The sequence below is a fragment of the Copadichromis virginalis genome, linkage group LG9 (assembly GCF_057382275.1).
Source record: "Copadichromis virginalis isolate Kocher_CV1m ecotype Utaka linkage group LG9, C_Virginalis_male_GT1.1, whole genome shotgun sequence".
Classification (NCBI taxonomy): Eukaryota; Metazoa; Chordata; class Actinopteri; order Cichliformes; family Cichlidae; genus Copadichromis; species Copadichromis virginalis.
The window spans coordinates 2,019,709-2,040,496 of NC_140626.1; the positions used below are offsets into that span (position 1 = coordinate 2,019,709).

At 49.0% G+C, this 20,788-nt stretch overlaps 1 protein-coding gene across 1 annotated transcript; it reads right to left on the reverse strand.

Annotated features, from left to right (window-relative positions):
• Positions 1-6,688: 6,688 nt before the first annotated feature.
• Positions 6,689-10,305, reverse strand: LOC146701092 (uncharacterized). Its single transcript, XM_085469286.1, has 2 exons — positions 9,487-10,305; positions 6,689-6,961 (listed from the first exon to the last, which is right to left on the reverse strand). Exons 1-2 carry the CDS (start codon positions 10,303-10,305, stop codon positions 6,689-6,691), a joined length of 1,092 nt encoding a protein of 363 aa, XP_085325412.1.
• Positions 10,306-20,788: the final 10,483 nt, after the last annotated feature.

The following is a 20,788-nucleotide window of genomic DNA, read 5'->3' on the forward strand; positions in this document are numbered from 1 at the left end:
AATCTGATCACGAGGAAGCTGTTAAAGGCTTAACAGAACTCCCAGACACTCTGTGGTCTAAAGGTCCCACTGATGTGGGTTTAACATTTTGTTCACCCATCACATTTGAGTTAAAGGATGACACCCCTATTTGGCGTTCACAATACAGACACAGTCCAGAGGCAGATAATGGGATTGCAGAAACAATTTCAGGGCTCCTGCAGGTGGGTGTGTTGGAGTCGTCTTCCTCTGCATGGAATACTCCGATCCTCCCAGTTGAAAAATCAGGCACGGGCAAGTATCGCATGGCACATGACCTTAGGGCAATAAACGCTGTCCTTAAGACACCAACAGTACCTGTACCAAACCCCTACACAGCTCTGACTAATTTATCTCCAGATCAGCGGTGGTTCACATGCATAGATTTGGCAAATGCTTTCTTTTGTCTCCCTCTGCATCCATCTTTAAGAGATATTTTTTCATTTACTTACAGGGGCCAGCAGCTGCGTTACACACGGCTGCCGCAGGGCTTTGCCCTTTCACCTGGGATTTTCAATCAGGTACTTAAAAATGCTCTTTCTCCATGTGTATTACCTGAAGGATGCACACTGATCCAATATGTGGACGATTTGCTGATTGCCGCTAAAACAGCTGATGCTTGTTTTCAAGCGGCAATGACTGTGCTTCGTCAGCTGGCTAAAACAGGTTTTAAAGTAAGTAGAGAAAAACTCCAACTTGTCAGAACTGAAGTTACATTTCTAGGTCGTGTGGTGGCGATGCAGACGGTGGGCATGTTGGCGTCCCAGAGGGAAACAATTATGTCACACCCCCAGCCACGTACAGTTAAGGAAATGTTGTCATTTCTTGGGCTCACAGGTTACAGTAGACACTACATTCCTGACTATGTGGGCAAAACCAAACCCCTGAGGGATTTGGTGAAAGAACACGGCATGAGAGACCTCACAGCTAATCTGAACTGGACCACTGAAGCTGAAATGCGGTTCATTGAACTAAAACAGGCCCTGTCTCGTGCAGCAGATTTGGCAATCCCCGATTATAACTCTGATTTCTCAGTTGATGTTTCTGAAACAAATGGAGTAGTAAATGGTGTGTTGTTTCAGAAAAAAGGGGGAAGGAGACAGGTGCTGATGTATATCAGCATTGGCCTGGATAACACAGAAAAAAGACACCCCATGTGCACACAACATGCAGCAGGGGTAGCAAAAATAATTCAGAAAGTGGCTCACATTGTGAGAGGGCACCCACTGAAAGTGCTCACAACACACAGTGTGGTGGCCTATGTGAACTCACAGGCATTTACAATGACCCTACTGAGACAACAGAGACTGACTAAGATTCTGGAGTCTCCAAACTTGACCTTCACACATGAAGGGATTAACATGGCAGATCAAATGGGGGGGGGGGGGGGGCACCTCATGACTGTGCACAAATAGTAGAGGTTGAAGAGAAAGTAAGGTCTGATTTGAGAGCAGAACCGGTGAGTGAGGCAGATGATTATTTTACAGATGGATGTTGTTTTAGGGATCCGAGTGAAGGATTGAAAACAGGTTAGGCAGTGGTGAAAGGAGTTGGAGACCAGCTGCATGTGGAGAAGTCAGGAACACTGGAAGGGTCTCAGTCAGCGCAGAGAGCAGAGCTTATTGCAGTAATAGAAGCTCTGAGATTAGGGAAAGGAAAAAGAGTTAACATTTATACAGACTCAGCATATGTGTTTGGAGCAGCACATGTGGAGCTGGGGCAATGGAGGAGGGCTGGATTCAGAACAGCCACAAATAAACCGATCAAACATGAGGAGGAGATGAGACAGCTGGAGGACGCTCTGAAAGAACCTCTGGAGGTCGCTATCATAAAGTGTAAAGGGCATGACGAGTCTGACACTTGGATGGCAAAAGGAAACAGAGCAGCCGACGAGGAAGCAAAACGGGCGGCAGGCTATAAGGAAGGAAAACAAATGGTAAGTATGGGTATGGAATGGGGAGACCTGCCAGCCCAACAGCGAGAGGACATCGAAAAGGCGCAAGGAGGAGCCTCACCCGAGGAAAAGGCGGTGTGGCAGGAAAGAGGGGCCGTACAATCGGAAGGATTGTGGGAGTGGCCCAGATGGAAAGGGATTTGTGTCATTGGTGGCATCCCTACATGAAAAACCTGGTAAGGGAACACGTGAGAACCTGCCTGATTTGTGGACAATACAATCCGAAGCCCACCGTGAAACCAGAAATGGGTAAGTTTCCTTTGCCAGAAAGACCAGGCCAGGAAATTGTGATTGATTACACTGACATGATAACTACTGTTCGAGGGTCTAGATATCTGTTGGTGTGTGTGGATGCGCTGACTGGCTGGCCAGAGGCCTGGCCAACGCGCAGAGAGGATAGTAAAAAAATGATCAAATGTCTGGTGAATTATTATGTCCCCTGGCATGGATTCCCAGAGAAGGTAAGATCAGATAATGGCACTCACTTTAAAAATCGAGATCTCGCTGAAGTGGAATGTATGTTGGGGTTGCAACATAGATATGGTACAGTTTACCATCCACAATCTCAGGGGAAAGTGGAGAGAATGAACCAAAATCTTAAAAACAAATTGGAAAAAATCTGTGCACAGACAAATATGAATTGGGTTGATGCTCTTCCCATAGCCCTAATGAGTGTAAGGTGCGCCGTTAATCAGCGCACTGGGTTCACTCCATATGAGCTGCTGACAGGAAGACAATTTCCAGGCCCTGCAGCAGGTGTAAAAGAATTAAGAGAGGAGGTAAACGTGTCTGAACATGTGAAACAGTTTAAAGCACTAAAAGCTCTTGTCTCTAGTTTCACTGCGCAGGTGGGAGACCCAACCGGAAAGGAGGTGACCACGCCAGAGGCGAAGTGGGTGTGGCTGAAGGTGTATAAGCGAAAGTGGGACGAGCCCAGGTGGACGGGACCTTTCGAGGTGACCACTCGAACCTCTCACGCGGTCCAGCTGAGGGGCAAAGGCGACACTTGGTACCACTGGAGCCAGTGTGCGGCAGCAGAGGAGCCTAGGCGGTCGGAGAGGCTCTTGGCGAAAAAGGGGGACCCCAAAAAACACAGATCTTAGTATAGAAGGGGCAGAATAATCCCCTGATCTGTGCAACGACCAAAGGGTAGTCCACCCCGGAGGTTGAAGAAAGAAGTCGAGAATCACCCGACGAAAAGATATTGTTAGCTGCAGTAAAATTAAAGTTAAAAGTGCCTTAGGCCTAAGCTCTAGTCTAGAAGCTATTAGCGAGCACTGAAATGGGGGAGGGAAAGTCTAATGCAAAAATAAAGTTTCTGGAGAACTGGAAACTGATGGGAGTGTTAGCCATGATTACTATTGGTGTGCTAACTACTGTTTTTCTGTTGTGTGAGTTGCCCAGTTACAGAACTCATCCACCTCCTCTTCCTCTCGCAGACCCTGAGGCGACCAGATCTGAGCGCAATGTAGGTGAGAAACCAGATCCTTGTTTGGAGTATTATGGAGGCATAGAGGTGGATTACATTAGAGGATCCACCACAGCCTTCACTTTTGATCTGTGTTCCGTGATAAAGTGTGGGGAGGATCAGACTAGTTGGCGCGGGTACAAAGTGTGGACATGTCATGACATAAGATTCACGAATGCTTGTCTTATAGGTAAACCCACCGCCATGGGGTACAGCCCGTGTGAGGAGTGGGAAATGGTGACCGGTTACACCCTCCCAGGATGGGATACACGGGGCCGATGGGAAGGGTTTGCGATTCAGCGTGATTTCAGTAACACTCAAAATCCACTTACAATGTCTATTGGTGGGTGGCAGGTTACACCGCAGCGGTACAGGAAAGAAGATAAAGTGTTTTATTTAGTGTTAGGTGTAGATGTATTTGGGAAAGACCCGAGGGGCGTGATAAAGATAAACTTTAAAGACCCTCCCTGTAATTTACCCAGCAGCAACATCGCATCAAGCTGTAATTTATCCAGCAGCAACACCGCATCAAGCGAAGCCCCCCCTTCCGTGTCTAAGGTAACAAAAATGGACTACACAAAGTGGAAACCCCGACAGCTGATGTCTCGTGCCACAGGGTATGTGGACAGCAACCTGTGGTTGGACTGGCTGATTGAAAATGCAAAAGAGCAAAAGGTGTCTGATTGTGTGGCATGCGCTACAGCACGCCCACGTTTATTTACTGAACCGGCACCTCTGCATCCAGAGGACCCATGGGGTTTTGATTGCATGCTCCGACTTACTCGGAGAGCAGTATCTTCAGGAAAATGTGCGCCATTGTCTGCTTCATTTCCCCCAATAGATATAAACACCATTCCCGGACCGTTCACACCTAGGAAAGCTAATTACACTTGTTTTAATTTTACTGCAGATGATCCCGGAGCACAGGAGTATGACGCTGGAGAGATCCCGGCTGATTGGTGTGAGGTCACATTTCCAGGAAGAGGGGAGGGTGCGCGTGCGGGCGCCACGGTTGTGGGGACTTGGGCTCGAGCCGGTTTGTACTATTATTGTGGTGGTGGGAGTCTGCATGTGCGGATACCAAATGAAGCGGTTGGTGTTTGTGCCATGGTCAGACTAGGAGCGCCTCTGCTGATAATAGGGGGTAAGGGTAAATCCAAGGGGGTAGAGGGGAATGCGCGACGACCACCTAGGCGCAGACGTCAGGGGTGGCCTAAAGGATCTTCTTGGTCGTTTGATTTAACTGTTAATTCACCCACATATATAGATTCTATCGGTGTTCCGCGTGGCGTCCCAAATGAGTTTAAATTAGTAGATCAGATAGCAGCCGGTTTTGAGAACATCCCAGTACTTTCTGCCTTGTTTCCCGTCACCCCCAACAAAAACGTAGATAGAATTAACTATGTGCATTATAACGTTCTCCGACTGTCAAATTTGACCCGTGATGCGATTCAGGGGTTAGCGAAACAAGTAGGTCCAACCTCTATGATGGCAGTGCAGAACCGGATGGCGCTGGATATGGTTCTTGCTGAAAAAGGAGGGGTTTGCGAAATGTTTGGACAAATGTGTTGTACTTTTATTCCCAATAATACGGCTCCGGATGGCTCTGTAACTCGAGCACTGGAGGGGCTACGAACTCTGGCCCATAATATGCATGAACATTCAGGTATTGAAAATCCGCTGGAGGAATGGATGACTTCTGTTTTTGGGCAATGGAAAGGTTTTGTTATGTCAATCATGGTCTCATTGTCTGTTTTCACTGCAATCCTAACCACATGTGGTTGTTGTTTGGTCCCTTGCCTCAGAGCACTAGTAGTTCGTCTTATTGACAGGGCCGTAGCCTCAGGGCCGGAGGGCCGGGGGGTCATGATGCCTCTGTTAAAGGATGAGCCTGAGGAGTGGAGAGACATGGACCTTGTGACCCTGGAATGCGTGTTGTAAGTGATCTCTTTTTAAAAAAAGAGATCAAAGGGGGATTGTTGAGACTAGTAGTTAAACATATGCCATTTTATGACCAGTAGTCAATGTAGTAAATTAGGTTAACAGCTGTAGGCCATATATTATCCTTTAGTTCTGATGGTGTGTTATGTATGTAGTTTAGTCTGTATTATGCTCTTGAATAAAAGAAACATAATCATTTTGTAGTTCATTAGATAAAGTGTGCATTACTCTGTATCCTTGATCAGCTGTGAATGTCTTACACTGTTTTCTTGAAATGTTTTATTGCTGAATCATGTGAAGAAGGCTGTAAGCAGGGGACTAGGTGTCTGGGCAGAAGAGATAAAACCACATTCCTTACCCCCCTTCCTACTTCACACAGAAAGACAGGGAGGCAAGGTCAGGAGCCAGGCTCGCTAAGAATTAGAAAAACATGTGAAGATGCAGCTTTTATGACAAGGAGGGGGGCTGTTACTAGCTATAAAAGTCTGTGAAAGTTGCTACCATTTTGAGACATGCTGTTGACCCTCTGCAGGCATCTCTCCCGTCCGGACGTTGTAATGCTCTGATTGTTGAATTGTATGGAAATAAATGATTGTTGATTGAGCATAAATACACCGAGTATTGTCCTTCCTTCAGCCCAAAGATTCAAAGAATTGGGTGATTTCAACAATGTACATATATGTACATGTGTGTGTAGATATATATGTATGTATGTATATGTATGTGTGCTTGTCACTATGTAATTATTATTGCCTGTTACCTGTGGTAATTTATAATTATTATATATTCTGTATTTAGTTACAATGGTTCTAATTGTTGTTTGCGAGCTGCCGTTGAGATGCTTGCATGTCCCTGGGGCTGTTGATGGTTTGATGGTTTGTTTGGTTGTAACGATGGGCGTAGCTGTGGGAAGTTTATTGTTTTTTTTGTTGATGAGTGAGTATAGGGGTGGGATTTAATAAGTTTTCTTTCGTCCCACTCCTTTTCGGGTAATTTTTGTTTTTTGTTTTGTGCACTTTATGTTCAATATATGTATTTTGTTGGGCCTGAAATGAATAAATAAATGAAATGAAAACCTGATTTTACTTCAGCAGCACAGAAATCATCTGAAGGTGAGCTTAAAAAAATGATTGCTGGCTACATTGTGGAAGTTCCAGTTCCCAGGGCAAGGGCACCAGAGACCCAGTCCAGTCATGCACCTTTACCTGTTCCTTGAGTGGGGGTGGCTGTTGTCCAGCTAGTTCCTACTTCTGTCCCTGTTCCTAGAGTAAGTGGGGCCAGGATCCAAACCGTCCCTGCACCCATAATTATTCCTCAAGTGTGGATAGGTGGTGTTTGGCCAGTCCCAGCACCCATACCTGTTCCCAGAGAGAGAATGGCCAGCCCTCAACATGAGCTCCAGCTGTAGCATCCAGAGTCTGCTGTGAGCCCTGTGCAGCCCCAGTAAGCTCATGTTCCACCAGAGGTTTCCACACCACCTGGTCCTGCTTCCTTTCTGCCAGAGGTTTCCGCAGCATCTGGTCCTGCTTCATCTCTGCCAGAGGTTTCTTCATGTTCAGCCAGTGCATCGCCGTCTGATCCTGCTCCGCCCAAGCCAGTGGTCTGTGCTAAGCCGCGCCATGGCTGGCCAGCTGCCAAGCTGCCAAGCTACCATAGGATCTTCACCACCACCAGCTACCTGCCAAGCCACGCTACAGCCAGCCACCTGAAACTCAATGTGTCATGTTTCGGCTGTGTGGCAGGCAGGATGAGGACCCAATCGCAAAACTCACACACACGGGGATGAACTCAAAAACACAGCTTTATTGCTGGCCACGAGAAACAATACAAAACTAAACTGGGAAAAACTAACATAAAGCTCACCAAGGAACACAGGGGAATCACACACAGCATGAGGGAGAACGCGACGCCGAACAGAGGAAGACGCAGACAGAAATACACAGAGGGTTAACGAGGAAAGTGGGAACACACGGGGAACACAGCTGACACAGATAACCATAACGAGACAGGGCGGGGTGAACATAACACTGACGGGTACAGGCACAGAGGTTCAGACAGGAGGAGAGAGAGCACGGGGAAAACACAGACATAACGGGCTGGGGAAACATGAAACAACCACAAAGGGAGACGAGGGCTCATAAATACATAGAGGGCACACAGGGGGGAGAGAGAGCACGGGGAAAACACAGACATAAAGGGCAGGGGAAACATGGAATAAAACATAAGGAGAGACGAGGGCTCACAGATACACAGAGGGGCACACAGGGGGTAAAAGCCATGAAGGGAAAACACTTAGGGAACAACACAACAGGGCAACTCAGAAAACATGGTCTAAATAAGGAACGAAATACAAAAATACAAGAAACTAAGAATACTGGGCCCACATGGCCCAGGACCATGACATCACCCCCCCCTAAAGGGCTGGCTCCTGACAGCCCAAACCCGAGAAACAAAAACAAAAACAGAAAACAACCCACCCAGGGCGGGAGGCGGGGGACCAGGACGGAGGGACCAGAACGGGAAACAAAACAAACAACAGAAAACACAGGAGCACATGACCACAGTCCAAATAAAGTTCAGGGGGCCGACCCAGAGCCCACAGGCACAAGAGTTCACGGGTCACACGGTCGGGGGGCCGACCAGGCGGGTGGCACAGGTGACAGAGCTGGTCCGTAGGCCGGCCGTGCGGAAGGCAATGGCGGCGGCGACGAAGGAGACGACGGAGCAGTTCAGGAGGCCGGCCGCGCGGAAGGCAGCGGCGGCGGCGGAGGAGACGACGGAGCAGTTCAGGGGGCCGGCCGCGCGGAAGGCAGCGGCGGCGGCGGCGGAGGAGACGACGGAGCAGTTCAGGGGGCCGGCCGCGCGGAAGGCAGCGGCGGCGGCGGAGGAGACGACGGAGCAGTTCAGGGGGCCGGCCGCGCGGAAGGCAGCGGCGGCTCTCCAGTGTCAGGCGTGCTGGCCATGGCCCGGTGGGCACAGGACCAGACGAAGCACAGGCTGAAGACTCAGAGGCTGGACCAGACGAAGCACAGGCTGAAGACTCAGAGGCTGGACCAGACGAAGCACAGGCTGAAGACTCAGAGGCTGGACCAGACGAAGCACAGGCCGGAGCTGCGGCAGACGAAGCACAGGCCGGAGCTGCGGCAGGTGAGGCTGAAGACTCTGAGGCTGGACCAGGCGAAGGCTCTGAGGCTGGACCAGGCGAAGGCTCAGAGGCTGCAGCAGACGAAGGCTCAGAGGCTGCAGCAGACGAAGGCTCAGAGGCTGCAGCAGACGAAGGCTCAGAGGCTGCAGCAGACGAAGGCTCAGAGGCTGCAGCTGACGAAGCACAGGCTGGGCCAGGCGTAGCAGAAGGTGGCTGGACGGGCTCCTCGGGCCCTCCAGCTGAGACAGGAGGCCGGACGGGCTCCTCGAGCCCTCCAGCTGAGACAGGAGGCTGAACGGGCCCCTCGGACCCTCCAGCGGAGACAGGAGGCTGAACGGGCCCCTCGGACCCTCCAGCGGAGACAGGAGGCTGAACGGGCCCCTCGGACCCTCCAGCTGACGAGGTAGAAGGCGGTGTGGGAGCCGCGGAGTCCTGGATGAGCTCATCCGAGCTCCCAGCAGAAGCTGATGCAGAGCCAGAGAGATTTGAGACCCCTGGCTGAATGTTAAGCTGACCAGCGGACCGTACTGCTATCGGGGACTGGGCTACAGGAGCTACCGGAGCCTGCGCTACAGGCGGCACTGGAGCTACTGGGGCCTGCGCTACAGGCGGCACTGGAGCTACTGGGGCCTGCGCTACAGGCGGCACTGGAGCTACTGGGGCCTGCGCTACAGGCGGCACTGGAGCTACTGGGGCCTGCGCTACAGGCGGCACTGGAGCTACTGGAGACTGAACTGGGGGTGACACTGGAGACTGAACTGAGGGTGGCTGCGAGGGAGCTAACGGAACTGAGGGTGGCTGCGAGGGAGCTAACGGAACTGAGGGTGGCTGCGAGGGAGCTAACTGAACTGAGGGTGGCTGCGAGGGAGCTAACTGAACTGAGGGTGGCTGCGAGGGAGCTAACTGAACTGGCCTGGGAGGAGAAACACGAGCAGGAAAAGGAGCAGGCTCAGAAAAAACTGTCCGAGAAATGGCAGGCTCAGGGTCGACAAAAATAGCTCTATCAAAAATGAACCCGCCGTCCACTTCATGTTTTGTAGTTTTAGCATTGTCCGGTTTATGGCGGCGGGCGCGCCGCCTCCTTCGAGCAGAGGAAGCTGGCGCGATGGGCGCTGATGGCGCCAACACAGAGGGTGACGTAGTGGTGAGTTCCCCGTCGTCCGCCCCCATCCTTGCCAGAAATGAGACAGGCGAAAAATAGCCTAAGCGGATCGGAGACGGCGAGCGGCTGGTAGGCTGTGCAGCAGGTGAGAGGTCCTCCTCCGGGATGAGCCAGGGTTTCCGCCGGAGCTCGTCCTCCCGATAAGCCCGTAACACCTGCTGCCGCTCTTCCTCGCCAAAGTCTATGGCTTCCGTTGTCTCCGTGCGCCACGCCGTGCGGCCAGACCGCGGTGAAGACGCGGAAGCCGGCGGGGTGCGGGCGGAAGGTGTGTCTGTGGCGAGCCTCACCGTTCCAACTCTGACCGCTACTGGCTCCTGAGACAGCGGCGATGACACCCGTTCACGGGACGGAGGTGTGGGTGCTGAGGCGGCATTCAGGACCCTCTGGGCCAGCGCACGGGCACGAAGCTCCTCCTTAAGGGGGCCCAGGGAGTCAAACGCCTCGACAAGGTGGGGGAGCTGTCGCAACCATGGCTCCCGCAACAAAATGGCGTCCACGGCCGCCAATCCTGTGGAAACCACACTTGGATCCGCGCATCCGATGATGCGATCCATAATGCGGCAGAGCCGGTTCAGCTCCTCCCCTACCTCCTCTGAAATGTCCGCTGAGTCCGACATGGTCGTGTCGTCCTGGAGGTCCGCGGAGGGGTTGTGAACTGCTGGGTCCATGTTGTGGTCGCGTTCTTCTGTCATGTTTCGGCTGTGTGGCAGGCAGGATGAGGACCCAATCGCAAAACTCACACACACGGGGATGAACTCAAAAACACAGCTTTATTACTGGCCACGAGAAACAATACAAAACTAAACTGGGAAAAACTAACATAAAGCTCACCAAGGAACACAGGGGAATCACACACAGCATGAGGGAGAACGCGACGCCGAACAGAGGAAGACGCAGACAGAAATACACAGAGGGTTAACGAGGAAAGTGGGAACACACGGGGAACACAGCTGACACAGATAACCATAACGAGACAGGGCGGGGTGAACATAACACTGACGGGTACAGGCACAGAGGTTCAGACAGGAGGAGAGAGAGCACGGGGAAAACACAGACATAACGGGCTGGGGAAACATGAAACAACCACAAAGGGAGACGAGGGCTCATAAATACATAGAGGGCACACAGGGGGGAGAGAGAGCACGGGGAAAACACAGACATAAAGGGCAGGGGAAACATGGAATAAAACATAAGGAGAGACGAGGGCTCACAGATACACAGAGGGGCACACAGGGGGTAAAAGCCATGAAGGGAAAACACTTAGGGAACAACACAACAGGGCAACTCAGAAAACATGGTCTAAATAAGGAACGAAATACAAAAATACAAGAAACTAAGAATACTGGGCCCACATGGCCCAGGACCATGACACAATGAGTTGTCCCATCACCTCCGTCAGTCCCCAGTGGAGCATTAGTGGCCATTCAGAAGGCCTCCAGATCAGCTCCGTTGCTGGTGCTGGCCCTGCAGCCAGCCTCCTGAACCATTTTTGGATTCTGTATACAGCAATCATAATGATTTGGCTGTAAGTTTAATTTAAACAAAAAAGGAAACATTCACACTTTGTAGGCAAACAAAGTATATGTATTGAGGTTACAAAAACCCATATCCATAGATTAGGAGGACATTTATTTGTTCTGGACACTGACACAGCTGAGGCTTTCTTCCTAGTTTTCTGGTAACCTCTCAGGGCAGCTGAACATGTTTTACATTAGAGAGATTGGGAGTTACAGTAAAAGGGGAAATGCTAGTGAACGGTAAACACACCAATTTATTTCTGCAGTCTACATTTTAGTTTAAGCCAACAGATTAGATGAGAGAGGCTTGCACAAATAGTCTCAGTTTTTTCTGTCTGAACTGTAAAATGTATGGTTATTACCTGCAAGACAAGAGAATGGAGAGACACAGATGTGTGTGTGGTCACTCACTTTAGTGACCTTCCAAGAACGCAAAACCCTGAGACACTTTGGTCACAAGAGCTTCAGTGCAGTTGTGTGATTGTGTGGACATGAAATGGCCTTAAATTATCCTCCTGGCTCTACACTGCAGTCATGCTTTCTAGGTGATTTCCAGTTATCTCCATGGAGATTTATCATTAAGGGAAGTATGCTCTTGTTATCCAAGGTCCCTTTGTGTGGAGATAACGAGATTCAGGCAGACATAACAGCTTGTGAGAGGTGATGTGTTTCTTAACTGGCATGGCTGAGACCCAACGAGGGTTGCCAGAAGCTTTCAGAACATCACAGATAAAAACCACTGTGAGATGTGCACTGTATTCCAGTGTCTATTTTTTTTAAATTCGCTCTAAAACTCTAAAACCTTTTTTTTTTTATTCAATCTGAGCGAAATGCCAAAATATATTTGGCATTTCATATTCCTGGATGGGCCCAAGAAAGAGCTAAACGCTGTTTAGAAGGTTTAGGAGTGTTTTTATTGAACTTTTTGACCATTCTTACAGAAGTGCTTTAGTGAGGTCAGACACCGATGTTGGGCAAGAAGGCCTGCTGTTTTTCATCCCAAAGCTGTGGGTTGAGATCAGGACTGTGCAGGTCAGTCAAGTTCTTTCATGCTTTTTGAAGTTGTGCTCACGAACGTTAGAACAGGAAGGGGCCATCCCCCTAATTTTCCTACAAAGTGGACAGCATGAAACTGTCCAAAATGTCCTAGTGTTTGACTGTATACACCTGTGGCCATGGAAGTGATGGGAACAGTTGAATTTGATCAGTGGGTGGGCGAAAGACAACTTTTGGCAATATTGCATATATTTCTCATGTCCTGAACATAATATGTGAGATCAGGAACATAGATTAATTAAATTAAATAAGAAATTCAATTTCATGAAAAACATTAAAAGATATGACTCCTTCTTCAAACTATCTGTGTTCTTGGTCCAAAACGTGAAAGAGTGAGTGTGGCAGGGGTGTGGTCTCTGGTGCTTGTGGTAAGCCATAAAACTGAAACCATGTCATTTGTGCACCGTGGTGGGCCGGTCTTTACACAGTGATCTTTAACCTTTATGTGGAGCTGTACAGCTGAGTCCTGAATCCCAGTTAACGCCGGCATGCTCCACATCATCGATTAGGGTCCGGTGCCAGTGACACGGTAACAATATTTTACTGCCTAATAGGGCAGTAAATATTATTTCAGTTTATTGAGATGTTTTTTGCTTAAGTTTACAGGCTTTTCTCTTACAACTGAAGTGTTTCTTGAGGTAAATGTGTTGCCTTGGATAATGAAATGGGGTATAAGATTTTACAGATTGCAGATAATAATCATTAATTTGCCATTTCAGAAAGATTCAAATTTGTTTAACACAATGGTAATAATACAATTAGCCAGTGCACAGATTTCTTGAATCTGATGACAATTTTGCATGTGTATATTCATGCACATCATCTTACAAATTAAATAAAATTCACAGAGAAGTCATAAAATGTCATTCTTTTTTCTTTCTTTTTTTTGCCTGTCCCATTTGGTTCTTTAGCTGTCAGAATTGTTGTCTGAAGACCAACAAGGATACCCAATGGATTGACTTTGCCAAATGGATCATCACGGCCTTGCCGTATTGGTCCATTTGATCAAACTTTGTTGTTATTATTTATTTTATTTTATTTTCAGTTGTTACAGACGGGACAGACATGACTGAGGGATCGGAAAGGGAGAAAGAAAGACGAAGGAAAAGAAAAACAGAAGGGAAGAGGGACAGTGAGAAAGGGCACTTAAAAAGAGAAAGAAGGAAAAAGAATCTCCTGGATCACCTGTTGAGAGAAAAAGAAGAGAAAACAAGCAAAAAAAAAACAAAAAACAGAGCAATATACTAAGCACAACACCATCAAGTTAATCTAGCTAAGTGTAAACAGCGGTAAATACTAAAAGCAGCCAATAGAGGTGTAGTTTAAGTCTATGAACAGTGAACACCCGTGTGCACACCTGTGTGGATCAGTGCGCTTGTATTCAAAAGGTTTCCCCATGTAATGGTCTGCTACAGGATATAGAGAGCCATAGCCCTGTCCCCCAGGGCATGAAGCAGGCATGCAGGAGATCCAGGCTCCAGACATCCAGAGGCTCCAGAGTGCGAGAGCCCAAGGAGGACCACCGGGGGAAGAGCTGAGGAGAGCTCCAGATGAGGGGTCACCCAGTAGCCACGGAGCAGAAGCCAGAGGGGCCGAGCAACAGGCACCAGGCCCCGCCAAGTAGTCACCGAGAGTGAGCTGGTACACACCTGAGCGCCCAGCCCTGGACACCAAGAACAACCAACGCACTGACCCCTGAGGGCATCAGTTACCGGCAGGGAGTGTGGTGAAGGGAGATAGGCCTTTGGAGGGCTAGAGTTCCCAGAGAGGTGGAGTGTAAGACCCGACCTGACATATACAGTACACATAGACAAACAGGCACACACAGACACAAACATGCATTCCCACCCTCATGCACACATATACAAACACTCAGCACTCACCCAACATAGGGATAGACAAACATGGACACTTTACACACAATCACACTCCCCAAACAAACTCTATGACCCAGGAGATATTTCCCTTTCCCCCAGGGTGGAGGCAAGCAGACTGGCCCAGGCTCCGCAGCAGCCCCCTTCCAGCCCCCCACCCCCACCCCACCCTGATGGCAAGCAGAGAACAGGGGTGTGTGAAGACCCCAAACCTCCCTCCTCTCACTCATGTGTAGTGTTGCTGCGTGTTGTTCTAAGGTGCATTTAAAACACGGGAGAGCATAGTGCTGCAGCCAGAGAGCAGCAGATGTTAGCACGGCCCCTCCTGAGAACCCTTAATGTCTACATGGATTTAAAATTGAGAGGTGGACACCGGCGCCAGAGGTGGGGTTGAATACACAGACTGTCCACTGGACGCCGTTAACGTGCCCACCCTCAAGACCCTATATGTATATGTTATGAGAGTGTGAGTAATGTGGATGTCTAAGTTGTGGAATAAAATTGAGGCACAGGTGGCCAGAAGGGGACAGGGGGGGGGGGGGGGGGGGGGGTGCCTCCCCTGCACCCTTGTGACACACCCGCACCCCAAGGCCCTACTTGTGTGGGTGGGTGTGTTGGAGCGGGAAGAGGGAGGAAGCTGGGGATGGGGAGGAAAAGAAAGGAGGCGCAAGATGCCCCTCCCTGGGCCCAGCTCCCCCGCTGACCCCAGTAGGCACCCCCGTCCTTCAGCACCCACCAAGGCAAGGGAGCCCAGGCCCATCCAGACCGGGGCCTATGGCAGCAGGACTGCCCAGCCCCACAGGACCCTGGGGAAGCCCACCCGACCCCACCGCAGAGGAAACTGTACCCACCCTAACATTCAATCATCTCCCAGACTGCACAAGACAGTAGACACCCAGGTTAAGTTTATTCTCCACCTCTCCTATGACTCTCCCCCACCTGCAGAGTGGACTCCTGCAAGGATGGAACAAACTCCCTGCCAGTTTAAGAGCCCCCTAGTTAGGCCGATGCGCCAGAGACCCCTTACGCCAGGGCTGAGCACCCGTGCACCCACCCGCCCACAACCTCGGCGACAGACCAACAAGGACTTGGCAATGCATAGAGCAGTAAAAACCATGTGGACTGTATTAGTTTCTGTAGTGACATCATCCAATTTGCCCAACAAGCACACTAAAGGGGAGATTGGAATTTTACATTTCAGACACTTTGATAAGTCTTCGCATATCCCGCGCCAAAACTTCTGCACTGGTGGACAGAACAAAAGAGCGTGGATGTAATTGTCTGGTGTATTGCCTTGACAGTGTGAGCAGTTGTTGGAAGATGTAAAGCCTATCTGGAACATCCGATGACCTGTATAGTGCACTCTATGTAGTATTTTGTATTGTATTAATTGCAGACTGGGATTTCTAATCAATTTAAAGGTTTTTAAGCATACCTGAGACCAGAAGTTTTGGTCTAAGCCGACTGACAAATCTGCTTCCCACTTTGCAATAGAAAGGTCATGCTTTGACATGTCAATGGCTGTGAACAAAGAGAAACTTGTAAATGACTCATGAAAGAATAAAGTTACGTTGAAACCACACACACCATTGTTTTTCTTGTGACATTACCAATAAGTTTGATGTGTCATTTGGCCCTCTTCCTATTGAAAAAACAAAAGTTGTATCCAGGATGGCCGACATCTAAATGGCCACCATGGTCACCACCCATCTTGAGGTGTTTGCCCCCTCACATATACTAATGTGCCACAAACAGGACTTTAATATCACCAACCATTCCCATGTTATTACGGTGTATCCATATGTATCCAAATGGCCCACCATGTACTTACAATACATAGCTTTTTGTTAAATACTGATAAATACTGATAAATTAATAATAAGGAATCTACCCTCTGGATCTATAACTGTATCGAGTACTGTAAAATTAACATTTTTATGTATTAAAATTGCTACTCCCCTTTGTCTAGAATTATAACAGGCTTAAGTTCGTTTATACCTGTGACAGGCCTGTGAGTCTCTTGTAATAAAATAACATCTGCCTGTAGTTTTTTAAGCTGGTTAAATATCTTTAACCTTTTTTCTCTTGTGCCAGCTCCATTTACATTCCATGTGACAAACCTTAGTGTGCCCATAATTGTGTGTGTATGTCTAATGATGTACGCTGGGTGTTTCGTTTAGACGGGTGAAGAGAATGTGGAAACATCACTTGTTTGTAAATAGAAAGAGAGAAAAAAAATGTGTGGTGGGAGGCTCCATAAGTCTGACTATGTGTGTATATTCACTAATATGAACAAGCGTGCCGTTCTTAAAAGATACTGTTAGATAAAGCAATTGACAACTAAAACTTGACATGAGAAAAAAGTGTTGCATTGATAGGTTTTGAAACTACTACTAAGTATTCACTTCTCTGTCCTCACAACATATGATTTTGAGTGACATTCCATTTTTAATCTACAGAGTTTAATATGCAGGAGAAGCAGTACCAAGTGGAGTAGAGACCACTGGCTCAGACAGAGCAGCGTACAGGTCAAGGCCAGATTGTACGGAGACTAGGGTGAACTGTGGAGACTGTGGACAGTGCAGGCTGTGGTGCATAAACAGGAGCCTGCTCTGAAGCACAGCAAACTAACACTAACTCTAACTTCTGGAGGTGCTGACTTCAGAGCATCATCAGTCTCTGGGGAGGTCAGTGTCACGGACCCGGTTCCAGGGACTCGGGGTCCATGAGCAGTGTGGACTATGATTATTATTATTATTATTATTATTATGAACATTATCATTATATTATATGGGCGTGCTCTGGTCTGCTGCTTTTCCTGCTCTCCATGTTTGTGTTTTGGAAGGTGTGTGCGTGTGGGTGTGCTTGTGGGCGCGGTCGCAACAGGCAACTTCAGGCCTGGTGGGTGTGGCCCTTACTGTTGACTGGTCACACCCGAGGATCTCCATACACACCTGGCGCCGATCAAGCCTCGTCACAGGAGCTACAAAACAGAGTGGCTGAAAGCTCCTTGACGCTGGATCATTGAGCGACTACCCGTCAGTGTTCCCAGAAATATGAGTGAGTGCTAGTCTGTCGCTTCGTAGTTTTGTGTTAACGGTTGCCTCTGGATTTTCCAGCAGGAGTGTGGGAACGGGAGAGCAGCAAGCACAAGTTTCACGGGAGCGGAGACACGGCGCACGAGCACTGGGAAGGAGACACGTCACGGGAGTTGGAAACTCAAAGGGATTTATTATTGTGTACTATTTACTTCACTGTAAACAAACACACTGTTTGCACCGCAGAGTCCTGCATCTTGGGTCCTCCTTCCCCATACACCCACGGTCTGCCACACAGACCGAGACAGTCCGTGTACTTGCGCAATAAACAGTCTCAGAATTGGCTCTCTGACCAACACAGTAAACAGACTCCAAGTGGTCAGTCTCATGAAGACAAGAAGTTGGATCAGCATACCCAGCTCAGAAACAGAGAATGCAACAACACACTCAGATTCCATAACATTAGCCTTAGGGAGAGGTAAGTGACGGAAGTGATGGACAAGGTAAGCGACTCATGTTGTAACTGACGTCAGACGCCGGAGATTTTGGCGGAAAATTAAAGCGAATGGTAGTTTAGAATTGAACAAAGTTTCTTTAAGCTTCAGTATTACCAAATATACAAAGTTGTCATATAACTAACAACATCTGTCCTATCATCTCTAACACCCTGGAGGACAACGGGGAGAGTTTAGACGCTCTCCAAGATTACATCGACTGCTGTTTCAAAGATTTAGTCATGAAGAAGGCTTAGAGTGCATCTTCCCAGGCCAAAATTGAGACACCGTAATCAAAGAGATGTCGCCCGGCAGACTCCCCCGGCACAACATCGCCTGCCAAGACATTGCAGACATCCTGGAGTCAATCGACAAGAGATCCAGTTTTGATGCGAGGCTGTCCCTGGTGGAGATTTTACACCGGGAATTTTAATCTCTGCGAGAATCCCTGGGGTTCAGCCAGCAGCAGGTGGAAATGCATGCCGCTGAAAATGCCACACTACGGGAGTCGATCAAATCTCTCACCGATAACGTGACCCAGCTAAACATATAAAATAAAAAAATCAGAATCAGAATCAGAATCAGAATGGGGTTTATTGCCAAATGTTGAGCAGGTTTACAACATTAGGAAATTGCTGCGGTGCTTCAGTGCAAACATAGTGTCATAAATAGCACTTAAATAGTGTCATAAATAGCACTTAAATAGACATGAAAAAATAAAAGTAGGGATAAGAATTAAAAGTGCTACGTAGAAAGATATGTGCATGAGCTATACATGAGATATATACATGAGAATAAGAATTAAGAGTGCTACGTAGAAAGATATATACATGAGTGCAGGTGGTGATCAGTGCCAAACATGGAATGATGCAGTGACACAGCGTAGGGTCATGTGTTAGTGGTGGGAACAGTCATATGGTTATTGTTCATGTGTCCAACAGCAGAGGGGAAGAAACTGTTCTTATGGCGAGAGGTTCTGGTGCGAATGGACTGGAGCCTCCTGCCTGAGGGGAGCAGGTCAAACAGACTGTGTCCAGGGTGAGAAGGGTCAGCTGAGATCCGAGCTGCACGCCGCAATGTCCTGGAGGTGTACAGGTCCTGCAAAGATGGGAGTCTGCAGCCAATCACCTTCTCAGCAGAGCGCACAACACGCTGCAGTCTCTGTTTGTCCCTGATAGTGGCTCCAGCGTACCACACGGTGATGGAGGAGGTGAGGATGGACTCAATGATTGCAGTGTAGAATTGCATCATCGTCCGTGTTGGCAGGTTGAATTTCTTCAGCTGCCTCAGGAAGTACATCCTCTGCTGGGCTTTCTTGATGACGGAGATGATGGTGGGCTCCCACTTCAGGTCCTGGGTGATGGTGGTAACCAGGAAGCGGAATGAGTCCACAGAGGTGATGGGGGTGTCAGTCAGGATGATGGGGGGGAGTGGGGCTGTGTGCTTCCTGAAGTCCACAATAATCTCCACTGTCTTCTGGGCATTCAGCACCAGGTAGTTGTGGCTGCACCAGGACACCAGACGTTCAACCTCCCTCCTGTAGGCAGACTCATCCCCGTCAGAGATGAGCCCAATAATGGTGGTGTCATCTGCAAACTTGATTAGCTTGACAGACTGGTGGGTGGAGGTGCAGCAGTTGGTGTACAGGGAGAAGAGCAGAGGAGAAAGAACACAGCCCTGAGGGGAGCCGGTGCTGATGGTCCGGGAGTCCGAGACATTCTTTCCCAGCCTCACATGCTGCTTCCTGTCCGTCAGGAAGTCAGTGATCCACCGGCAGATGGGATCAGGCACATTCATCTGGGAAAGCTTGTCTCGGAGATGGTCTGGAAGGATGGTGTTGAAGGCAGAGCTGAAGTCCACAAACAGGATCCTGGCGTAGGTTCCTGGGGAGTCCAGATGCTGCAGGATGAAGTGTAGGGCCATGTTGATGGCGTCGTCTACAGACCTGTTGGCTCTATATGCAAACTGCAGGGGGTCCAGGAGGGGGGCCGTGAGGGTCCTGAGATGGGAGAGAACTAGGCGCTCAAAAGACTTCATGACCACAGATGTCAGAGCCACGGGTCTGTAGTCATTTAGTCCAGTGATCCTAGGTTTCTTGGGGACAGGGATTATGGTGGAGGACTTGAAGCAGGCAGGCACATGACATGCCTGCAGTGAGGAGTTGAAAATGCCAGAAAACACTGGGGCCAGCTCGTTTGCACAGTGTCTGAGGGTGGCAGGAGACACGCCGTCTGGGCCGGGAGCTTTCCGAGCATTCAGGTTCTTAAACTGCTTCCTCACATCTGCTTCATGGATATGAAGAGTTGTGGTGGGAGGAGGTGGTGTGAAATCCTCTTTTGTGTGGGGTGAGGAGGGGGGTGTTGTAGGTGAACAGTTTGAAGGTGGTGATGGCTCTATGGAGGGGGGAGAGGTGGGGGAATTAGTGTCCAAAGTGCCTCTATTGTTGGGGCCGTTGGAGGTGTGAAGGCTGCCTGATGGCTCGTCAAAACGGCAGTAGAAGTCGTTAAGGGTGTTGGCTAAGAGCAAGTCATCAGTGGAGTGGGGGGTTTTAGACTTGTAGTTTGTGATATTCCTAAAACCTTTCCACACAGAGGCCGAGTCATTCTCTGAGATCTGCTGCTGCATCTTCTCAGAGTGCTGATGTTTAGCAATGTCCACTTCTTTAGTGAACCTGTACTTGGCCTCTCTGTAGCAGTCCCTGTCTCCGCTTCTGAACGCCTTTCTCTTTTCCAGCCACAGCTTTTTGAGTTTAGGAGTAAACCAGGGTTTGTCATTGTTATAACTCACCCTGGTGCGTGATGGCACAATGCTGTCCTCACAGAAGTGGATATAGGAGGTGACAGTGTCCGTAAACTCGTCCAAGCTGTTAGAAGCAGCTCAGATTGGCTTTGTTAAAGTCCCCAAGAGCAATGATGAGAGAGTCCGGGAATGTCCGCTCCATGTGCAGTATCTGCTCCGCGAGTGCGCACTGAGCTGCCTGCGCATCTGCGTCTGGCGGGATGTAAACAGCGGCCAGGATGAATGAAGCAAACTCCCGCGGAGAATAAAACGGTTTGCAGTGGATAAAAAGATATTCCAGAGAGGAAGAGCAGTGCTGAGCAATCACTGTCACATCTGTGCA